The sequence below is a fragment of the Macrobrachium nipponense genome, chromosome 26 (genome assembly GCF_015104395.2).
Source record: "Macrobrachium nipponense isolate FS-2020 chromosome 26, ASM1510439v2, whole genome shotgun sequence".
Classification (NCBI taxonomy): domain Eukaryota; kingdom Metazoa; phylum Arthropoda; class Malacostraca; order Decapoda; family Palaemonidae; genus Macrobrachium; species Macrobrachium nipponense.
This window is the reverse complement of record NC_087215.1, coordinates 26,499,658-26,520,893: the sequence shown is the minus strand read 5'-3', so window position 1 is coordinate 26,520,893 and position 21,236 is coordinate 26,499,658. Positions and strand designations below refer to the sequence as shown.

The window sequence follows — 21,236 nt, the reverse complement described above, 5'->3', positions numbered from 1 at the left end:
TTGTGGTGACGGCCGCTAGTCGACCTCTTTCGCAACCTCGAAAACGAAAGATGGCTTCCGATTTTATTGCTCTCCGTTCTCGACCCTGGAAGCAATAGCGTAGATGCCATCCTATGGGACTGGGACGGGGATGGATTTGTACGCCTTTTCCCCCGTTCAAACTCTTAGGAGAGGTAACAAGGAAGTTTGCGGCGTCGCCAGAGCGAGAATGACTCTATCGCCCCCTTTTGGCCCTCAAGCGATTGGTTCACGGAGGTCATGTCTCTTCTGGTAGACTTCCCGAGAACCCTGCCAGAGAGAGTCGATCTTCTCAAACAGGCCCCACTTCGAGAGGTACCACGGAAACCTCTCCGCTCTGAGTCTGACTGCGTTCAGACTATCAGAAGTTGGCCAGAGCGAGAGGTTTTTTCAAGATCAGTGGCAGAGGCTATTGCCAATGCGAGAAGAGCTTCCTCTCGAGCAGTTTATCCGGGTCGAAGTGGGCTGTCTTCAGGAGATGGTGGTAGGAAGAAAGGTATTTCCTCCTCCACGACCTCTGTGAACCAAATCGCTGAGTTTTCTCCTGCATTTGAGAAATGTGGACAAACTAGCAGTGCCCACAATAAAAGATACAAGAGTATGCTGTCAGCTGTCTTCCGCCACAGGAGGATTAGATCTGACAAAATGATAAAGATCTTCACGATCTTTTGCGATCGTTTGAGCAACCAAGTACTACAACCGAAGGGTTCCATCATGGAACCCTTGATGTAGTTCTAAGATTCTTGATGTCGGCTCCCTTTGAAACCTCTGCATGCTGCCTCATTGAGAAGACACTACTAAAGGCGATTTTTCTAACTGCTCTTGCCACGGTCAAAGAGGGTTAGTGAATTCAGGCAATTAAGTAAAGATGTGGGTTTCAGAGGACACAGTGCAGTGTGCTCCTTGGATCCTAATTTCTTAGCGAAGAATGAGAACCCATCTAACCCCTGGCCAAAACCTTTGAAATCAGGGGTTAACAGAGTTCATTGGACAAGAGCCGAGAGAGCCCTGTGCCTGTCATGGGCTCTCAATTTTACATGCAAAAAGACCAAAGATTGTCGGGGTCCTTCTGAGAACTTATGGTGTTCTGTTCAAGAGACCCGACTTTCCTATGTCGAAGAATGCACTGGCATTCTTTTTTTTTACGGAGCACCATCAGGGAGGCCCATGCGTCCTGCTCGGATGGTGATATGAAGCTTTTATGAAATAAAAGCCCAATGAAGTGAGAGCTGTTTGCGACTTCAATGGCATTTCGAAGAATATGGCACTTAATGATATCATTAAGCGCTACTTTTTGGCGAAGCAACTCTGTGTTTGCTTCACATTACTGCGGGATGTGAAGACGGCATGAGAACTGCGAGTCGCTTGGGACCATACATATCCGCAGAAATGGTGTTGGGGCAGGGAGCAGCACAAATACTATCCTTATAGAAAAGGGGTAGGTGTGCTTTTTTAATTTTGGCGTTGGTTTTTATGGTTCAAGGGGTTGGTTGCTTGAGGCGCTTTCCCTTTCTTTAGCCTAGAAGTTATGGGACTAACTTCGATAGGTTTAGGTCATGTGGTGGTTTTTAGCTTCGTTGCCCGCCCCCTCACAGTATGGTCAGTATGGTCTAGTCACTTGTGGTCACGCCCCCGTTGACAGATCATCTAGAGCGCACCAACCTACACAAGGTCACTACCTTGTTGGCAACCCTCCCTAGTAAAGCAAAAGCAGACTTCGGTGACAGTAATCAAGAAGTCAGCTATGCTAACAGGTAAGGAAATCAAGATTTCAATCATCTGCACTTGAGGTGTTTTTCCTAAATCCTTCTATTCTGTCCCTTCCCACCTCCAATGGTGGGATTCAGCTATATATATATCTGACAGGTAAGTTTCATGAAACAAAATGTTATTGTTATGATACAATAAAGTTTTTTCATGCTTACCTGGCAGATATATATAAATTAAAGTACCCACCCTACCTCACCTAGGGGACAGTGGTATGAAAAATCTGAATAGAAAAATGGGAATGATTCCTGATATCCGCCTCCCAGCGGCGGGAATGGGTACTACCACCTGGGGCGGCCCACTGCGTGTGCCGGGAGTTTTTGAAATTCTGTCGGGACGTCGGAGAATACAGCTTATATATTATATCTGCCAGGTAAGTATGAACAAACTTTATTGTATCATAACAATAACATTTTGAATTTTACAGTAGTAATCTTTCTTGTGTGTTTTTGCTTAGATGTCCTTAATTTTACATCTAAAATGCACACTTTCGCTGAAAATGAAAGTTGCTCATGAAGTAGGTTAATCACTTGGTTTTTTGGGTACAGTTGTTGCTAAATTATTTTCAGCTGCTGGGAAAGGGCTGTTATTTTGTTCCTTTTTGATGTAGATGCTGATAAAGCAGGCAGAGCTGCTGTAGCACAACTAGATTAAATATTTCTGTTCCTGGTCAGTGATTTGCTATTATTGCTAAAACTTATCAACTTTAGTTAATGGCAGGCATTGGGAAATAAGGAATTTGAAAGTAAATTAAAACCAACCTTAGGTTTATGGTGTTCTTTCTAAAGCACACATCAGAGTAATATCACACATCTTTCAATTGGTCACACATGTCTGATGTATGGTTTTTGTACATGAAACTTACCCAGCAGATATATACTTAGCTATAGACTCGGTCGTTCCGACAAGAAATTTCACCAAAACTCGCGGACACACGCGACAGGTAGGTCAGGTGATCCACCATTCCCGCCGCTGGGTGGCGGGGTCTGGAACTATTCCCGTTTTCTAAGCCATAATTTCTCTGTCGGTTGAACGGACAACACCTATTGTTCGTTCCTCCATCTTGGATTTCTACTCGTTTGCCGAGACTTTGGATTGGTTTTTTGGTGACGTATTCTGTTTTTTCTCTGGCTTGGCATACGCTTATTGTGGACTGTTTTTCGACTTTGGTTTTGACTACTCTTTCACGGTGTCTGACGCTAAGGCTTCACCTATGTTTAGAGTTTGCAGTAGGGAAGGTTGCAAGGTTAGGCTGCCTAAATCGGCAGTAGATCCTCATAGTATTTGCGCTAAATGCAGAGAGAATGAATGTTCTTTTAATAACACCTGTGTTGAATGCGAGAACCTACGGAGCTTGAATGGAAGGAGTTATCGTCATATGTTAGGAAGCTTGAGAGAGATAGAGTAAGAAAGGCTTCAGCTAGGTCATCTAGTAGAATCTTGCTCTTTTAGAACAAGAAGGTTAACTCTCCCTACTAACGATTTTCCCTAGTCCTTCAGCTTGCCTTTCTCACCCTGTTTCTGAATCCAAAGATTCTTCTTCAGAGAGGGAAAATGTAAAAGCTTTCAATCAAGAAACTTCAAGCTCAGCTACGAGCTCTAAACGAAGGTAAGAGGTGATAGTGACATTGTGCAGTGTCAGTGCAAGTGGAGGGGCGTCTGACCCGGTTCCTCATGCTCCTAGGCCTAGACCGCTTCCAAACTCCCAGGACCAGGGGAGGAGGAATGTCGAAAGGCCGCAGGGAGGATGCAGAACATCCCCAACGGTCAGGCGTCCCTTCGGCAGATCCGTTGTAAAGTCCCAGGCTGCCTCGGATTGCCGCAGAAAAGGCGTCCTAAGGGAGTGTTTTTCGGCCTCAGACTCTTCCTCTCCTAAACGAGGATGGAGTTCGACCTCTCTTTCGCGCCCTTTGAAGAGAGCCTGGAAGGCGCCTAAAGGAGACGCGGCTGATTCCAGCCCAGAGCGTTTTCCCGAGATTGGCCTTCGGGACCTAAGAAGACGAAACAAGAGGAGCCGTTCTCTTCAGGATCTACGAAGAAGTTTTTTGATTAATCTGCAAGAGCAGTTACCTTCTTTAGTAGGCTCCTTTGCTAAGGACTCGACAAGGAGGAAAGATGTTTCGCTCCCTGTTAAAAGTTCCGCTAAGCGCCCCTCTTCGTATAGGAGAGAACCCTCACAATCTCCAGGGCGTTTATCGCCTTCGTCGAGAGACTACGTCCGATAGGAGTTGTTCTCCTGAGAGAAGAGTTCTTTCGCCCTATAGGCTGTCTTCTCCGAAGCGCCCTATGAGACGCCGCGAATCGAGCAGAAGTCTCATATCAGGATCCTTTGGGTCTGCAGGAGCAGGAGCCAGGCAGGCGCAAAGAGGCAGCAAGACGCAAGAAAGGGCGTCAAGAGCCTCTCAGACCACAGGAGTTCAGGACATCAGGAGTCTGCTAGAAGGCAGGAATCAGGACCGAGTCAGGGCGCCGAGTCGGACGCCATGAGTCAGGGCGCCAGGAGTCAGGACGCCAGAGTCGGGCGCCACAGTGGGCGCCAGGAGTTAGGACGCCAGGAGGCAGGACGCCAGGAGTACGTTAGGCGTCAAGAGTTAGGGCGCCAAGAGCCTGTTAAGCGTCATGAATCAGGACGCGGGGATCTTTTCAAGCACCCTGAATCAGGGCGCCAGGAGCCTAGCAAGCGCCGCGAACCTGGCGAACCGCAAGAACCTAGACAACAAGAGTCTAGTAGGCGCAAGAGTGTTTCGGACAGGCAGGAGCCTCACTCTTCGTATAGAAGTGCTAATGTTCAGCGCTCCCCTTCTCGGGAAAGGAGTTCTTCTACCCGGGAAGAGCCAGATCACTCCCAAACGGTCTCCTTCGGTGGATCAGTTGGACCAGGTATCGGAAGACGACGAGCCAGTAGATGTAGCAGTTTCTGACTACAAGAGACTTTCACTTTTGCTGCTAAAGGAGTTCGGAGACTCCCTTGATCCTGCTGACCCTCCTTCACCAGGATCTTTGATGTCTAGCACAAAAGCTCTCAAGTCGTCTTCCTTCGTCAAGATGCGCCCCGCTCTTTGTATGAAAAAAGGCCTTAAAGACCTTTTCAGAGTGGTTGACTTCCAGAAGGGAAACGGGCAAAACAGTTTTTTCCTGCCCTCCTTCCAAGTTAACAGGCAAACCAGGAAGGTGGTACGAGACCAAAGAACCTATGGGTTAGGCCTCCCTTCTTCCGCAGATGCGGATTTTGCTTCCTCAGTGGACTCTTCCAGGAGGAAGTCTTTGCTGTCTGCTAAGCAACATGGGGCATGTGTGAGCTAGACCACCTTCTAAAGGGCCTCTTTAAAACCCTGGAAGTCTTCAATTTTTATGGACTGGGCTTGGGAGCTTTAGCTAAGAGAGCTCAGGACACTGACTTTGTTTCCCTTTTCCATGGAGGAACTTTCAAGCGTCCTGGCTTGCTGGACAGAGCGGTCATGGACGTTCCGTAGAAGTTGCCTCTCTTTTTGGAACGGGAGTCTTAAAGAAGAGATCGGTCTTTAGCTCTTTTCTAGCAAGAGCCGTATCACCTTTGCAAAGAACATCTCTTCTTTTTGCACCGTTATCCCCGCATCTGTTTCCACAGGAGACTGTTAGAGAGGTTTCTAAATCTCTTACGGAGAAGGCAACTCAGGATCTCCTCATGCACTCAGCCAAGAAGTTTAGGCCGGCAGTGCCTATAGAGAAAAAAGAGAGACCCTCTTTTGTACAGCCCTTTCGAGGTGCCTCCTCTTCTAGAGCCCCTCTTAGAGGTCGCAGACCAGATAGAAGGAGTAGACCATCTAGAAGGTCCTTCGGGAAGTCTAGATGAGCAGGGAGTCCTCCAGACGAAAGTAGGCGCCAGACTACTCCACTTTGCAAAAGTCTGGGCGCAGAAGGGAGCGGACTCTTGGTCCCTCTCTATCCTGAAAAAAGGATACTTGATCCCCTTCAGGGAAAATCCTCCCTTGACGACAACTCCAAGGGAGTTGACTGCAAGATACTCGGATCCGGTCCGAAGCTTGCTAAAAAAATTTTGCAAGCAGTGGAACAGATGATTTCCAAGGAAGCGGTAGAACTGTTCAAGATCATCCAGTCTCCAGGATTTTACAATCGGCTATTCCTGGTACCGAAAGCATCGGGGGGCGGAGGACCGGTTCTAGACGTCAGTGCCCTGAATTTCTTTGTCTTGAAGAAGAATTTTCAATGCAGACGTCTTCCTCTGTTCTGTCTGCTCTTCGTCCAGGGGACTGGATGGTGTCCCTGGACCTTCAGGATGCGTATTTCCATGTGCCAATTCATCCGGCAGCAAGGAAATATCTGAGATTCATGTTCCAAGGGAAAGTGTTCCAGTTCCGAGCGATGTGCTTCGGACTTTCGACTGCCCCTCAAGTCTTCACGGACATCATGAAGAATGTAGCTTATTGGCTACATCTGGAAGGGATCAGGATCTCGTTATATATGGACGATTGGCTAATAAGAGCCCAATCGGAGAAAAAATGTCTGGAGGACCTGTTAGTTACTCTAAATTTGACAAAGTCCCTAGGACTTTTAGTCAATCGCGAGAAATCCATGCTGACTCCCCAGCAGAGTATTGTCTATCTGGGGATTCAGATGGATTCTCGGGATTTTCTAGCGTATCCTTCGCAGGAAAGGAGAGAACGCTGCTTAGAAAAGGTGGCAGTCTTCTTAAGGAAAGAACATTGTTCCGCGAGGGAAATGGATGAGCTTACTGGGGACCCTCTCCTCGATGGAACAGTTCGTTTGTGCCTTAGGAAGACTACACCTACGACCCCTTCAATTTTATCTGAAGGAGAAGTGGGATTGGAAGTCCAACAATCTAGGAGATACATTTCCAATCTCGAAAGGGATCAAGGAGAATATCCGTTGGTGGTTAGATCCACAGAAACTAAGCAAGGGAATCTCCCTTCGCTTACAGAACCCTCGCCTAGCATTATTTGCAGACGCCTCAAGATTCAGGGTGGGGAGCGACCCTAGGTTCGGAAGAAGTGTCAGGCACTTGGGAAGGAGAACAAGTGTCCTGGCACATAAACAAGAAAGAACTAACAGCCATTCATCTAGCTTTAGTTCATTTCGAGGAACAGGTCTCAGGTCTGGGGATTCAGATTCACTCGGACAACACAACAGCCCTCGCTTATATAAAGAAACAAGGGGGGACGCATTCCTTTTCCTGTACGAATCAGCAAAGGAGCTGCTGATTTGGGCTCAGGAAAGAAGATCTCTCTTCTCACAAGTTTGTGCAGGGAGAGAAAAATGTCCGGGCAAATCTGTTGAGCAGAAAAGAACAAGTCCTACCCAGGAGGAATGGACTCTCAATCCTCAGATTTGCCAACAACTTTGGCATCTGTGGGGAAGCCCAATATAGACCTGTTCGCGACCAACAAGAATACAGATTAGAGACCTATTGCTCCCCGATCTCGGATCCACAAGCAGTAGCAGTAGACAGCTTTCTGCTAGATTGGAGCTGGGGCTTGGACGCATACGCCTTCCCTCCTTTCAAGATAGTAGGGGAAGTATTGAGGAAGTTCGCTTGCTCGGAAGGAACAAGAATGACCCTCATCGCTCCCTTCTGGCAGCTCTCGATTGGTTCACAGAGGTGCTGGAGTGGTTAGTAGATTTTCCAAGATCGCTTCCACTAAGGAACGATCTTCTCAAACAACCCCACTTCGACAGGTTTCACAAAAAACCTCCCCGCTCTAAGTCTGACCGCCTTCAGCTGTCGAAGGACTTGTCAGAGCAAGGGGCTTTTCACGAGAAGTGGCGAAGGCTATTGCAAGAGCCAGAAGAGTCTCCACCTCTAAAGTATATCAGTCGAAGTGGGAGTTGTTTAGAAGATGGTGTAAGGGAAAGAAAATATCCTCTTCCCGTACCTCTGTAACTGAAATCGCAGAGATTTTCTCCTATATTTGAGAAAGACTGTAACCTGGCAGTTTCAACAGTGAAGGGTTACAGAAGTATGCTGGCCTCAGTTTTTCGACATAGAGGAATAGATCTGACGAATAATAAAGATCTACATGACTTTATAAGGTCTTTCGAAACCACGAAAGACCATGTAATCAAGAAGCCCAGCTGGAACTTGGATGTGGTCCTCAAGTTCCTAATGTCGGAAAAATTTGTACCGTCTCACGCAGCTTCGTTTAGAGACTTAACGAGAAAGTCATTATTCCTCTTTGCGTTAGCAACAGCCAAGAGAATTAGCGAGTTGCAAGCTTTGGAAGGCAAAGTGGGTTTTAAGAAGGATTCAGCGATTTGCTCCTTTAAACCATTTTTTCTAGCAAAAATGAAATCCCTCAAAGCCTTGGCAAGAAGCTTTGAGATAAGAGGACTATCTTCATTAACAGGGAGAGAACTAGAAAGGACTTGTGTCCAGTCAGGGCACTCAAGTTCTACCTGGGAGAAGAAGAAGTTGCTGAGAGGTACAGAAGAAAGTCTTTGGTGCTCTGTAAGAGATCCGAAAAGATCGATTTCTAAGAACACCCTTACATACTTCATAAAAGATGTAATAAGGGAGGCTCACCTTAAGTGCGATGAAGAGCACCTCAAGGTTCTCAGAGTGAGAGCTCATGAAGTAGAGCCATAGCTACGTCTATGGCATTTCACAAAACATGGTCTCTTCAGGCTCTTATAGGAGTCACGTTTTGAGATGTAATTCTGTGTTCGCCTCGAATTACCTAAGAGACGTTAAAATTTCGTACGAAAAGTGCTTTGCTCTGGGAGCGTATGTTTCGGCGAATTCAGTGCTGGGAGAAGGGGCTGAGGCTAATCCTTCCTAATTTAGTTTAGTGTTTTAAATTACTTTTTATTGGTTGGTTGTTTTTTTATTGGTTAATTGTCAGAGGAATAGGGAACCCTCTTGCAATTCATAGATTATAACAATACTAACATGGTCAGGTGATCGGGATTGGCTTCAGTGCTCTTTGTGATTTTTTAATAACCTTAACTCTGTCATGTAAGAGGGCGAGTCTCCATTGATATGACAAAAGGTCAAGGCTCTACCATGTAAGTGGGTCAGCCCCCATTGGTACGATCCAGAATAGCTCTGTCGCGTAAGCGGGCTAGCCCCCATTGACACGATCCCAAAGAAGGTTATTTCAACCAGAGGGTTCATTCCTCGTTGAAACTCTTGAGGCAGGCAGACTCATCGACAGTAGTCATGAAGTCTTCAGCCCAATCAGGTAGGTACTATGGATTATTTTATCCAAGAACATAGGTTGTTTTTTCCCTGTTTTTTAATGTATTTAGTTTAAGTATTATTTTGTTTTTAGCTGTCTCTTGCCCGCCACCACCAAGGGTGCCAATCAGCTAAGTATATCTGCTGGGTAAGTTTCATGTACAAAAATGATATTGTTAAGATACAATAAAGTTTTGTACATACTTACCTGGCAGATATATACGATTAATGGCCCACCCATCCTCCCCTCAGGAGACAGGTGGAAGAGAAATTATGGCTTAGAAAACGGGAATAGTTCCAGACCCCGCCACCCAGCGGCGGGAATGGTGGATCACCTGACCTACCTGTCGCGTGTGCCGCGAGTTTTGAAATTCTGTCGGGACGACCGAGTCTATAGCTAAGTATATATCTGCCAGGTAAGTATGTACAAAACTTTATTGTATCTTAACAATATCATTTTTATGCATTCAACTTACCTGTCAGATATATACTTAGCTATAGACTCCGTCGTCCCCGATAGAAATTCGAATTTCGCGGCACACTCTACAGGTAGGTCAGGTGATCTACCGCCCCGCCGCTGGTGGCGGGAATAGGAATCATTCCCGTTTTCTAAGACAGATTTTCTCTATCGGCCGTGACAGCAACATTGTTGTTGTTACTCCTGATTTGATTTTCGTATTTTTCATCGCTATTGATCTTCTAAGCCGGTTATTTTGGTGACGTATTGGATCTTTGGTTTGGCATACTCTTTCGTGGACTGTTTTTTGGACTTGGTTTTGGATATTTCTCATGATGTCGGATTCTAGCTTTACGGTTAGAAGACAGTGTGTAAATGAGGGATGCATGGTGAGGATACCGAAAGCTTCGGTAGACCCTCACACAGTTTGTAAGGGGTGTAGAAGGAATGAATGTTCAATTTCTAACACCTTTGATGATGTGTACAAATATGAAATGAGGAAGAATGGAAGAATTTAAATTCATATTTAAGGAAATTAGATATGGATAGGGCTAGGAAGGCTTCCTCCAGAAGCGTAAGTAGGTCTCGCTCTAACGAGCCTATTAAATTAACACCTAACCCTAAACCTCTATCTTCTTCCTCTAGTACTAAGACTGCAAATCCGGCAACGGAAATTGCAGATCTTAAAGCTGCGCTACAAAGGATGGAACGTCAAATGATGACGTTGAAAGGTAAGCACAGTGATAGTGATTAAGTGTCCCTAGTGCAGTGGAGGGTGCGTCTGATCGGCTCTGTCTCGCTCCCAGGCCTAAGACCTCTTCCAAGCTCACAGGCCCAGAGGAGAAGGAATGTCGAAAGCCTTACGGAGGTTACAGGAGAATCCCCACCGATCAGGCGTTCCCCTCGGCAGATTCGTGACGACCCGAACTGCCAAGGATCGCTATCGAAAAGCATCCTAAAGAAGTGTTTTTCTTCGTCAGATTCTTCACTGAATGTAAGGGGATGGAGTTCTGATGAACTGTCACGCCCCTTAAAGAGAAGTTGGAAGGCTCCAACTTTGGATTCAAGCCCTGAGCTTTTCTCCGATCTATCACCTTGTGAAAAGAAGAAAAGAAGATTGGTTCCTAAACGGAAATCGGAGTTTCCTTCCGTTTCTAGACATCCCTCACCTGAATCAGGGAAGGAAAAAGAGAGTGCGGCTGCAAAGATTATCCTAAATGTGCAGGAGCAACTTTCGGCCTTAGTAGGAGTTTTTACTAAGGAAACTCCCAGAGAAAGGACTCTTTCCTTCCTATAAAGAAGACGAAGGGAAAGAAAGAAGAAACGGAAGTTTCGGCTTATACTCGGAGGAGTATGAAGAATGCGCCAAAAACGCCAACCTGGCGCAATGCGCCAGATGCGCCAGATGAGTTTGAGACTCCATACGAGTCAGAAGAGCCAGAAGCGCCAGATGCGCCATATGCGCCAGAAGAGCCAGCCTGGCGAAATGCGCCAGAAGCGCCAGATGCGCCATATGCGCCAGAAGAGCCAGCCTGGCGAAATGCGCCAGAGGCGCCATATGCGCCAGAAGCGCCAGCCTGGCGAAATGCGCCAGAGGCTCCAGATGCGCCAGAAGCGCCACCCTGCCGAAATGCGCCAGATGCGCCAGAAGCGCCACTCTGCCGAAATGCGCTAGAAGCGCCAGCTTGGCGCAAGGAAACACGAGCGTCAACCCGGCGCAATGAGCCACAAGTTACAAATAAGAGACGGACTTCTTCCAAAAGACAATTAAGCCAGGAAGATTTGTTTGGCTTTCGGAAGGATAAACCTTTACCTGACAAGGACTCTAGTTGTCGCACAAGCGGCCTATTCTTGTCAGGACATAGGTCGTTCCGGAGAAAGCGATAGGAGAGGACATCCTTCGTCTGACAGAGGAGAAAGGTGTCGCACAAGCGGCCATCGCTCTTGCCAGGAGAAGGATAAGGTCGTTTTGCAGGATCAACCTATCTCTCGTAGGGACGCAAGTTATCGCACAAGCGGTCGTCGTTCTTGCGAGAGTGGGGTGGATGTTGCAAGAGGCCAGTCTCCTACTGGAAATAAACAATCCTCTTCGGAATTGGATTTGGAAGAGATTTCGGACTCTGAAAATCACTCGGCTCCGGGTTTGTCAGATTACAAGACGCTGGCAGCCCTCTTACTTCAAGAGTTTGGGGACTCTTTAAGCCCTACTGCTCCTCCTTCTCCAAGGTCCTTGTTTACAAGCACGAAGGTCCCGAAACAATCATCTTTTATTAAAATGAAGCCAACCATTTCCATGAACAAGGCTCTCCGATTCGTAGGAAATTGGTTGGAATCCAAGGAGAAGGCGGGGAAGACAGTCTTTACCTGCCCTCCTTCCAGACTATCAGGGGGAAGAAGGAGGGGAATTTGGTACGAGACGGGCAAACCACGGGGTCTAGCTCTCCCGTCCACTGCCGAAGCAGATTTTTTCGAATCTGGTAGATTCGTCTAGGAGACAAGCCTTGTCATCAGCAAAGATCACATGGGGGACTTCTGAGATGGACCATCTCCTCAAGGGATGTAATGTCTTAGAAGTTTTAACTTCTTAGACTGGTCCCTTGGGGTGTTGGCCAAAAGACACAAGAGGAGGAATCTCTTAGTCCAGAAGTCCTTCATAGTGTTCTTTCCTGTATGGACAAGGCGGTTCAGGATGGATCAGGAGAGGTGGCCTCTCTGTTTGGTACTGGTATTCTGAAGAAGAGAGTCTTATTTAGCTCTTTTCTGACGAAAGCAGTTACTCCTACTCAGAGGTCATCTCTTCTGTATGCTCCTCTGTCGGACCAATGGTTTTTCCTTCAAATCTTGTAAAAGATATTTCTCATTCTTTGACAGAAAAGGCCACACAAGATCTGTTGGCCCAATCTGCAAAGAAATCGAGGACTTCGGGTCCTATTAAGAGAGAGACTCGGGCTCCTCAACAGCCCTTTCGAGGAAGTACCTCGGCCAGACCCTCTTTTAAGAAGAGAGGAGCAGAAGAGAGGTAGGCCTTCCTTCAGACCTATCAAGAGAGCTAAATGAGACAACAGTCCTTCAAGCACCGGTAGGAGCCAGACTTCGGAAATTTTCCGAAGAATGGGCTCGGAGACAGGCAGAAATTTGGTCCTTTCCGTGGTAACAAAGGGATATATGATCCCATTTCGAGACAGACCTCCCTTGACTACGAACCCGAGGGAACTGTCAGCCCAATACAGGGACCCTGCCAAGAAAGAAGCATTATTGCAACTGGTAGAACAGATGTTGCAAAAGGAGGCCATCGAAGTGGTTCGGGATCCGCATTCCCGAGGATTCTACAACCGTCTTTTTCTGGTTCCGAAATCCTCGGGAGGGTGGAGACCGGTCCTGGATGTGAGCGCATTGAACCGATTTGTGGAGAACACAAAGTTTTCTCTATGGAAACATCAAAATCGGTTCTTGCGGCTCTTCGTCCAGGAGATTGGATGGTCTCCTTAGATCTACAAGATGCATACTTTCATGTCCCCCTGCATCCATCATCGAAGAAAATAAAATCTCCGATTCATGATGCAGGGGAAAGTATACCAATTCAGAGCCCTATGCTTCGGCCTTTCAACGGCCCTCAAGTGTTCACGAGGCTAATGATGAACGTTGCGAGATGGCTACATCTAGAGGGGATAAATATATCCCTTTATCTGGACGATTGGCTAATAAGAGCAAAATCGGAAATTCAGTGCTTGAAGGACTTGGAGAAGACTTTGAACTTGACAAAATCTTTGGGACTGCTCGTGAACCTCGAGAAATCACAATTGATCCCCAGACAGAACATAGTCTATCTGGGGATACAGATGGATTCTCGGGGTTTTCGGGCGTTTTCCATCATCAAGACAGAATTACTCGAGGCTTAGAAAAGATCTCGAACTTCTTAGGGAAAGAACGGACCTCGGCGAGGGAATGGCTCAGTCTGCTGGGCACCCTTTCCTCGTTAGAGCAGTTCATTTCCCTGGGAAGATTAAATCTCAGACCTCTGCAATTTTATCTAAAGAGGATGTGGAGTCAAAAGACAGGAGACTTGTCAGACATTTTTCCCATCCAACAGGGGATAAATCAGACCTAAAGTGGTGGTTAACCCCATTAACAAGGAACGAAGGGGTGTCCCTCTTGATTCGGAACCCTCACCGAGTGTTGTTTTCCGATGCCTCGGAAACAGGTTGGTAGCAACACTGGGTCCAAAGGAAGTAGCAGGGGTTTGGACCAGACAACAAACTACTCTGCACATCAATGCGAAGGAACTCCTGGCAATTCATCTAGCCCTGGAATACTTCGAAGCGGAAGTCAGAGAGGCGGTAGTTCAAGTCAATTCCGACAACACCACAGCTCTGGCTTACATCCGGAATCAAGGGGCACTCACTCTTTCTCTCTGAACGAAATAGCGAGAGCTCTATTAACCTGGACAGAGGAACGGGGCATTATTCTGTGTACAAGGTTTGTCCAAGGAGTAAAAAACCTAAGGGCAGACAGATTGAGCAGAAAGAACCAGGTTCTCCGACAGAGTGGATGCTCCACTCAGAAGTCTGCAGACAAATATGGTCACTCTGGGGGAGACCCCAGATTTCGACCTGTTGCCACGTTCCTCTCAGGAAAATAGACAACTTCTGCTCGCTAGAAGAAGATCCCAGAGCCACAGCGATCGATGCCTTCCTCATGGATTGGTCAGGCGTAGATGCATACGCCTTTCCCCCATTCAAATTGCTGGGGAAGTAGTAAGAAAATTTGTGGCATCGGAAGGAATGAGAATGACTCTAATTGCTCCCTTTTGGCCTTCCCGAATCTGGTTCACAGAGGTACTGGAATGGACGGTCGAACACTTCCCAGATCTCTACCAGACAGGACAGATCTGCTCAGACAACCCCACTTCGAGAGGTTCCACAAAAACATCCAAAGTCTCTCCCTGACTGCCTTTCGACTATCGAAAGACTGGTCAGAGCGAGAGGCTTTTCAAAGAAAGTGGCAACTTCAATTGCTAGAGCCCGCAGAGCCTCTACCCTGCGGGTCTACCAATCGAAGTGGGAAGTTTTCCGTAGATGGTGTAGGTCGAAGAAGCTGTCCTCTTCCAATACCTCTGTAACCGAAATCGCGGATTTTCTCCTCTTCTTAAGAGAAGAATCCAAATTGGCCGTATCAACTATTAAGGGATATAGGAGCATGCTCTCAGCTGTTTTTAGAAACAGAGGGCTGAATCTCGAGAATAATAAGGATTCTTCATGATCTCATCAGGTCTTTCGAGACTAAGAAATTGAGATCATCGATTCCCCGAGTTGGAACCTGGACGTTGTCCTAAAGTTCTTGATGTCGGACAGGTTCGAACCTATAGATAAAATCTCATTCAGAGATCTTACTAGCAAATGCATATTCCTGTTGGCTCTAGCAACTGCTAAGAGGATCAGTGAATTGCATGCTTTGGACTCTCGGGTGGGATTTAGAAAAGACTCGGCTGTCATTTCTTTCCAGGATCTTTTCCTAGCGAAGAATGAGAACCTTCTAAACCTTGGCCTAGAAGTTTCGAAGTCAAGGGACTCTCTTCTCTGGTAGGAAGAGAGTTGGATCGGTCCCTTTGCCCAGTCAGGACCTTAAAATTTTATTTAGAAAAGAAGACACAGCTTCAGGGATGTCGACAAGGTCTTGGTGTTCGGTAAGAAACCCAATAGACCGATGTCAAAGAACGCACTGGCATTCTTTGTCAGAAATGTAATTACCGAAGCTCATAGGAATTGCCAAGAGAACTCTTTAAAGCTGCTGAGAGTGAAAGCTCACGAAGTCCGGGCTGTGGCAACTTCCCTTTCTTTTACGAAGAATATGTCCATGAGAAACATTTAGCAGCAACTTACTGGAGGTGCAATTCAGTATTTGCATCCCACTATTTAAAGGATGTTAGAATAACATACGATAAATGTTTCGCTCTTGGACCTTATGTATCAGCGGATACTATGCTGGGAAATGAAGCAGACGCTGATCCTTAAATTTTGTTTTTAATATTTTTAATAATTAGTTTTAATATTGTTGTTGAGTTGTGGGTTGCTTGAAAGGATGTTCGGGGATGACTCCTTTCAATCGTAGTACTAACCCCAATAAGGATCAGGTGATCGGGATTAGTGTCGTGCTCTATGATCATGCCAATAGGCAAGGTGTTTTGTCATGTAAGTGGATAGGACCCCATTGACAAAGATCCTAAGGTTCTGAAGCGTAAGTGGGTAAGACCCCGGTAACAGACCATCAAGAACTCTTAGCATGAGGTCACTACCTCGCTGAGGCTCTTGAAGCGATACGGGCTCCTAGGCAGTAGCCATGAAGTCTTTCGCTAACACAGGTAGGAATCAAGGTTTTTAATTTTATTACCTACAACATATGTTGTTTCCTGTCTATTTCAGTAGATTAGCTGTCTCTTACCCTCCGCCAAAGGTGCCAATCAGCTAAGTATATATCTGACAGGTAAGTTGAATGCATAAAAATGTTATTGTCATGATACAATAAAGTTTTATGCATACTTACCTGGCAGATATATACGGTGTATGGCCCACCCGACCTCCCCTCAGGAGACAGGTGGAAGAGAAAATCTGTCTTAGAAAACGGGAATGATTCCTATTCCCGCCACCAGCGGCGGGGCGGTAGATCACCTGACCTACCTGTAGAGTGTGCCGCGAAATTCGAATTTCTATCGGGGACGACGGAGTCTATAGCTAAGTATATATCTGCCAGGTAAGTATGCATAAAACTTTATTGTATCATGACAATAACATTTTTTGAATAACCCACATGACTTGATCCATGTAAGCAATGAATGCAGAAAAATGCTTTCAGTCAAACTTATCAGTAGTGATTGTCCAACTTTCAACCAACAGTGTATATCAAGTCTCTGAAACACATCCTTGAATGAAATGCTGTCAGAATCCTCATCATTTTCAGTTTTCCCAGTTATTAAAATTTTTAAGGAGGTGCAATATATTAAGTTGGATCTAATATAATGTAGTCAGTAGTAATGAAAATATTTGTTATGCTTACTTTCAATAGATTGGAGAGGGAGAAGTGATAAAATTCTTAGGGATGAACAAGCTGGTTTTAAAGAAGGCAGGAGTTGCGAATGCTGAATATTTGTTATAAGGCATACTGTCTTGTCCTGCTATATATGGAATTTTAAAATGTCCTGATGGCTTTTGTTAATTACTAGAAGGAATTTGAAAGCATCCACAGGTCAGTGTTAAGGAATGTCTTGCATTGCTACAGCATTCCCCTTAAATATGTAAAGGTAATTTGCATTAAGTTCATGCCAAGTTAATGGGGTTGTCAAGTGAATTTATAGTAAATATTGGAGTTCTGCAAATGAATGTAATTTCACCTTTGCTTGTTACTTTTCTCATAAATTTTATAATAAAAAATGGTCGGAGATAGAATAGAAGTTGAGGTTGAACCTATGGTAGAAGTTCAACTTGTAGAATATGCAGGTGGTGGTGTTTTAATTAGTAAATGCCACAGGATAAACAAAGTTTGTTTAATAGGACGCATCTTAGATCAACAAGTAATTAACATAGAATATTTACAAATGGACAAAATACATTACATGAAGAACAGGCAATGAGGTTGAATTTTTGAAATATTTAGGAACAATATCTAGAACAGGTTCTCATGAGATGAGCTTTAGAGTAAGAGTAAAAAAGGCTGAATGAAATTTGGAATTCAAATAGACTGAAATTCCATACTAGACTGAAAGTCTAGTATGACTTGTATTTTTATACAAACATGAGTCATGAAAATATTGTGCAAATGTATCTAGAAGATTTTGTTTATTTGAGAATAGTAAAACTTATGAAGAATATAAGGAGTCAAATGGCAGATAGTTAAAAAAGTCACCAAAAGGGAAATTACAGAAGTTCCATATGTATATGCCAATGAGGTAGAGTTGGAGATGGTTTGGATATGTTATTTGCACAACTGCAGGGAGAATAGTTCTTGATAGATATACCTGTGCTCCTGTGAGGACCATAAAAGTTGGGAAACCCTGACTTACATGGATGAGAACTATGACAAGGGAGGCTGGGTATAAGTGGAGCTCTGTGGAAAATAAAGCACAAAAAGGATGCGAGTGGCAGAATATCACAGAAGCTCTCTGTACCAGGCAATGTTGGAGGTGATGGTAATCACAAAGAATAAACCCTTGTGGCCAACTGTATGAGAGTTAAGAATATTAACTCTGTAGCTTGGTAAAACTATTTGCTAACATTATAATTTTAATAATGATAAAAAGGTGACAGACATTCATGTTACCATGAACACTAGAGATAAAGACCTCCTAATTTTTTTTTCTCTCCTTATATTCACATTTTTACAGACAAAGTTTACAATATTTATTCTGTATTTAGCATATGATAGCTCCTAAAGTTAATAGCAAGAGTTATTATAAGCTACGAGCAGTATTTAGAAAAACTATCTGTAAAAATATGTATGAAACAAGAAGAATAGAAAAACAAATTTCACTTAATGGGACTTTTTTATCTTTATTAATGATATTAATTGTGGTGTAAGAAGACACCTTAATAATGTTAATTGAACCTGATTCATGGTGAATTGATGAGGCACTATTTGTTAAGTGGTCAGATGCCATAGTATTATGGAAAACCAAATGTTTGTAAGAGTTCAGCTCATAAACAATAAGAGGGGGTCCAGTAATGCCGTCTGTCTTTTGGGAGGTAATCACCAAGTGATTACTTCCTTTAACAGTTTTTTACTTCTCAAAAGAGCATTTCATTCAAGAGATTGACGATGCCCTTGATATATACAAGGCAACATAATGTGCTACTCAGATTTGTAGATATTTGGATCAATTGCTATTTCTGCTTGCAAAATTTTATTTCATAATTTTCATTGCAGGTCCCTTACACCCAATGCCAAAGGCATCTTTCTTATGTTGGCTCGCTATCAACTGGATCAAAAAGACAATTCAAACTATGTTGGTAGGTGCATTTAATGTACTTTTTGCCTTGAAATATAATCAATTAACTGTTACCTTAATTGCTTTCAGACAGTTTTTAGCCTTACTTTGACCCATATTGGCATACCCGACTGCTTCATCCTTCTTTTAGCACTTTAATTTCTATTGTTCATTTTTTCATGGGTTACTGTAGATGACTGATCATTTTATTTCACCTTTGACCTTCAACCTCTACTTTTCCTAATTTTTATTGTTCATTTTTTCATGATTTACTGTGGATTTCTGATCATTTTATTTCACCTTTGACCTTTAACCTTTTCTTTACCGAGAAGCCTAACAAAACGTAAACATTGCATTCGCTACCGAACTGATTTTTTCGGTAATGAAATAAAAAATTAAAAGTAAATGGGTGTTACTTTATGTGACTAGTACAATCATTCCTTTTCACATATGAACTTTTTATTGAAGTATCTACAGAGAAAGAAGACAGGCGAAGAGAAGCACAGAAAAACAAAATTACAAATGGTTTTATACACTCGAAAAAGATTTTTTACATTCTCACGCTTGTTTCTAAAAAAAAAACCAACATGGGTTCTTGTTTACGTCTATTTTTCATTATCATTGTAATAACAGCGTCAGAGACTAAAACTTATTCCATGATTACTGGTCAGAAGCTCAAAACAAAATGATGTACTCTAACTTCCCTTCCAAGAGTTGCCACACTTGATACCACGAATGAGTCTTGCCGTTAACTCTCATCTGTTTACGAATACTAGTTTTCATATAGTATATGTGTATCTGCATTTATGTATACATAGTATATAGGGTAGGTATATCCAAATGTCTGAATTTAGAGATCCAGCAATATTTATTTTGCTTCATATATGGCTGGCAGTGCATACCACCTTCCCAAGCACATTCAATAGTACGTATTTGTTTAGCTCCAAATCCTTCAAACAGAATCATAAGAGGTCTAGCGCTGAAAAGATGAAGGTTGGGAATTTTGGTACTCTGTGCGTACCGTACCACCTTCATGTACCCGTACTATGCAATAGTCTTGAATGATATAGTACTCTGTGTACCCCCAAACAAACTGTCAGTAAAGAAGGGGTTAAACATGCTTAGTCTTTCTTGAAAGGGGTTGCAGCTAGGGGCCGAAGGGATGCTGCAAAGAACCTTTAGTAATGCCTACAGTGCATCGCATGAGGTGCATTGACGGCACTATCCCTCTACAGAGTATGATTTATTAGAAAACTTGATGAATATTTTTTTCATTAGAAAATTTGCTGAATATTTTTGCCAGTCAACTTTTAATAGCATATATTTTAAGTTATTCAAAGGCCAGTAGTTTATAGCTCAAGATGGGTGGTGTTAAAGCATCATTTAAAGAGGAAGTAGCACTGATGTTTTTCAGTAGCCATTATTGTATTAAGAGTAATATGAAATAGTATTGTTTTTGTTCAGACAATTTGTTTTTACTCAGCAGTTTGAACATCTGCACAAATTCCCAGGCTCTCCAAACCTGGAAGAAGATTGGTTGTTACTGCCAGGTGGAGCATAGTCAAGTAGCCTTCAATTCTTTTCACTTAAGTACGATTACCTATTAGGCCTCTTGAATTGTGTGAATTGCTTTGCGCTCAAGTCATTTAGCATCATTTGTTTTCTTATTCCCATGAAATTTATGTAGGCAATTCACAGAACTATTCTTTAGGTTTGTGATTGTACACAGAAAGTCAGACATAAAGATTTGTCAAATTTTAAAAATCCTAGTTATGTTATATTTTTATTTTTATTTTGAAGTTGTTCATACATGAACAAACCTTTAAGTGTATGGTACTTTTTTCCATCATCTGTATAGGTGGTAAAAATGAGAGGCTGTAGTTTGTTTCTCAAATTCCTTGTAGCACTTTTAATGTGGCATATATGCAGTACACTTAAGATTTTTTTTACATTTACAGACTTCTACTTGCCATGAGGGCAAATTCTGATGTAAATCTCCAGACTTGTCTTACAAATTTTTTTTTTTTTAGTAAATAATGCCGTGACCCATTTTTTTTTTTTTTTTTTGCATGAGCTTAATTTTAAAGTTAATTGGGACACTTTAATTCAACACTTAAGTGAAATTATATAAAAAGTACAGGGGGTAGACCTGTTGAATAAAAATTGTGTATATATATGTACAGTACATGTATCAAGTCTATTATGTATGTTAAATTTGATATACTCTGTTCTCTCCCATTTTCAGGCTTATCTTTCAGCGACATGTATCAGCGCTGCCGTGAAACTTTTCTTGTGAATTCCGACCTTACGCTCCGTGCCCAACTCACTGAATTTAAAGATCATAAGCTCATTCGTTCAAAGAAGGGCCATGATGGTACTGAACACCTGCTTATACCATTGGATCCTAGTACATTAGAAGATTTTATGGCTCAGGAAGACTTATAAAAATGCTTTGCTTATATCCCATAATTCATCAAATGCTTTAATGTCTGTGGTTCATTTTAATAAATCTGAAGCAGTACAAATATACACACACTTAGCTTTCAAGAAGCCATTTTAAGTCATGTATATTTTAAACATTCTTCATTTTTTTAGTTTTAAATTTTTAAGCATTGCCTTTTATGACTGATTATACTTTTCCATACTCATTTTAAAAGAATTTAAATGTTAAAAACTTTTCTTTCACCCTTAATGTAGTGAGCAACAAAAACCTATTGGGCCTCCACAGTCATATATCTGAAGACTGTTGGTTTACATTAAGCTGGCATTATGCAAGCATATACTGTACCTTTGCCTAAATGTAGGCAACCAAAGTTGTAAAACAGAAT

The 21,236-nt window shown here is 43.4% G+C and overlaps 1 protein-coding gene across 3 annotated transcripts in view; it reads left to right on the top strand.

Moving 5' to 3' along the window:
- Window positions 1–21,075, top strand: part of LOC135200082 (origin recognition complex subunit 2-like) — a 46,384-nt gene extending 25,309 nt beyond the window's left edge. For all 3 annotated transcript variants that reach the window (XM_064228382.1, XM_064228383.1, XM_064228384.1), the window contains exons 10-11: window positions 18,348–18,430; window positions 20,654–21,075. In XM_064228382.1, coding sequence (XP_064084452.1) covers window positions 18,348–18,430; window positions 20,654–20,853 — 283 coding nt within the window. In that variant the 3' untranslated portion in view covers window positions 20,854–21,075. The remainder of the gene's footprint in view (window positions 1–18,347; window positions 18,431–20,653) is intronic.
- Window positions 21,076–21,236: the final 161 nt, after the last annotated feature.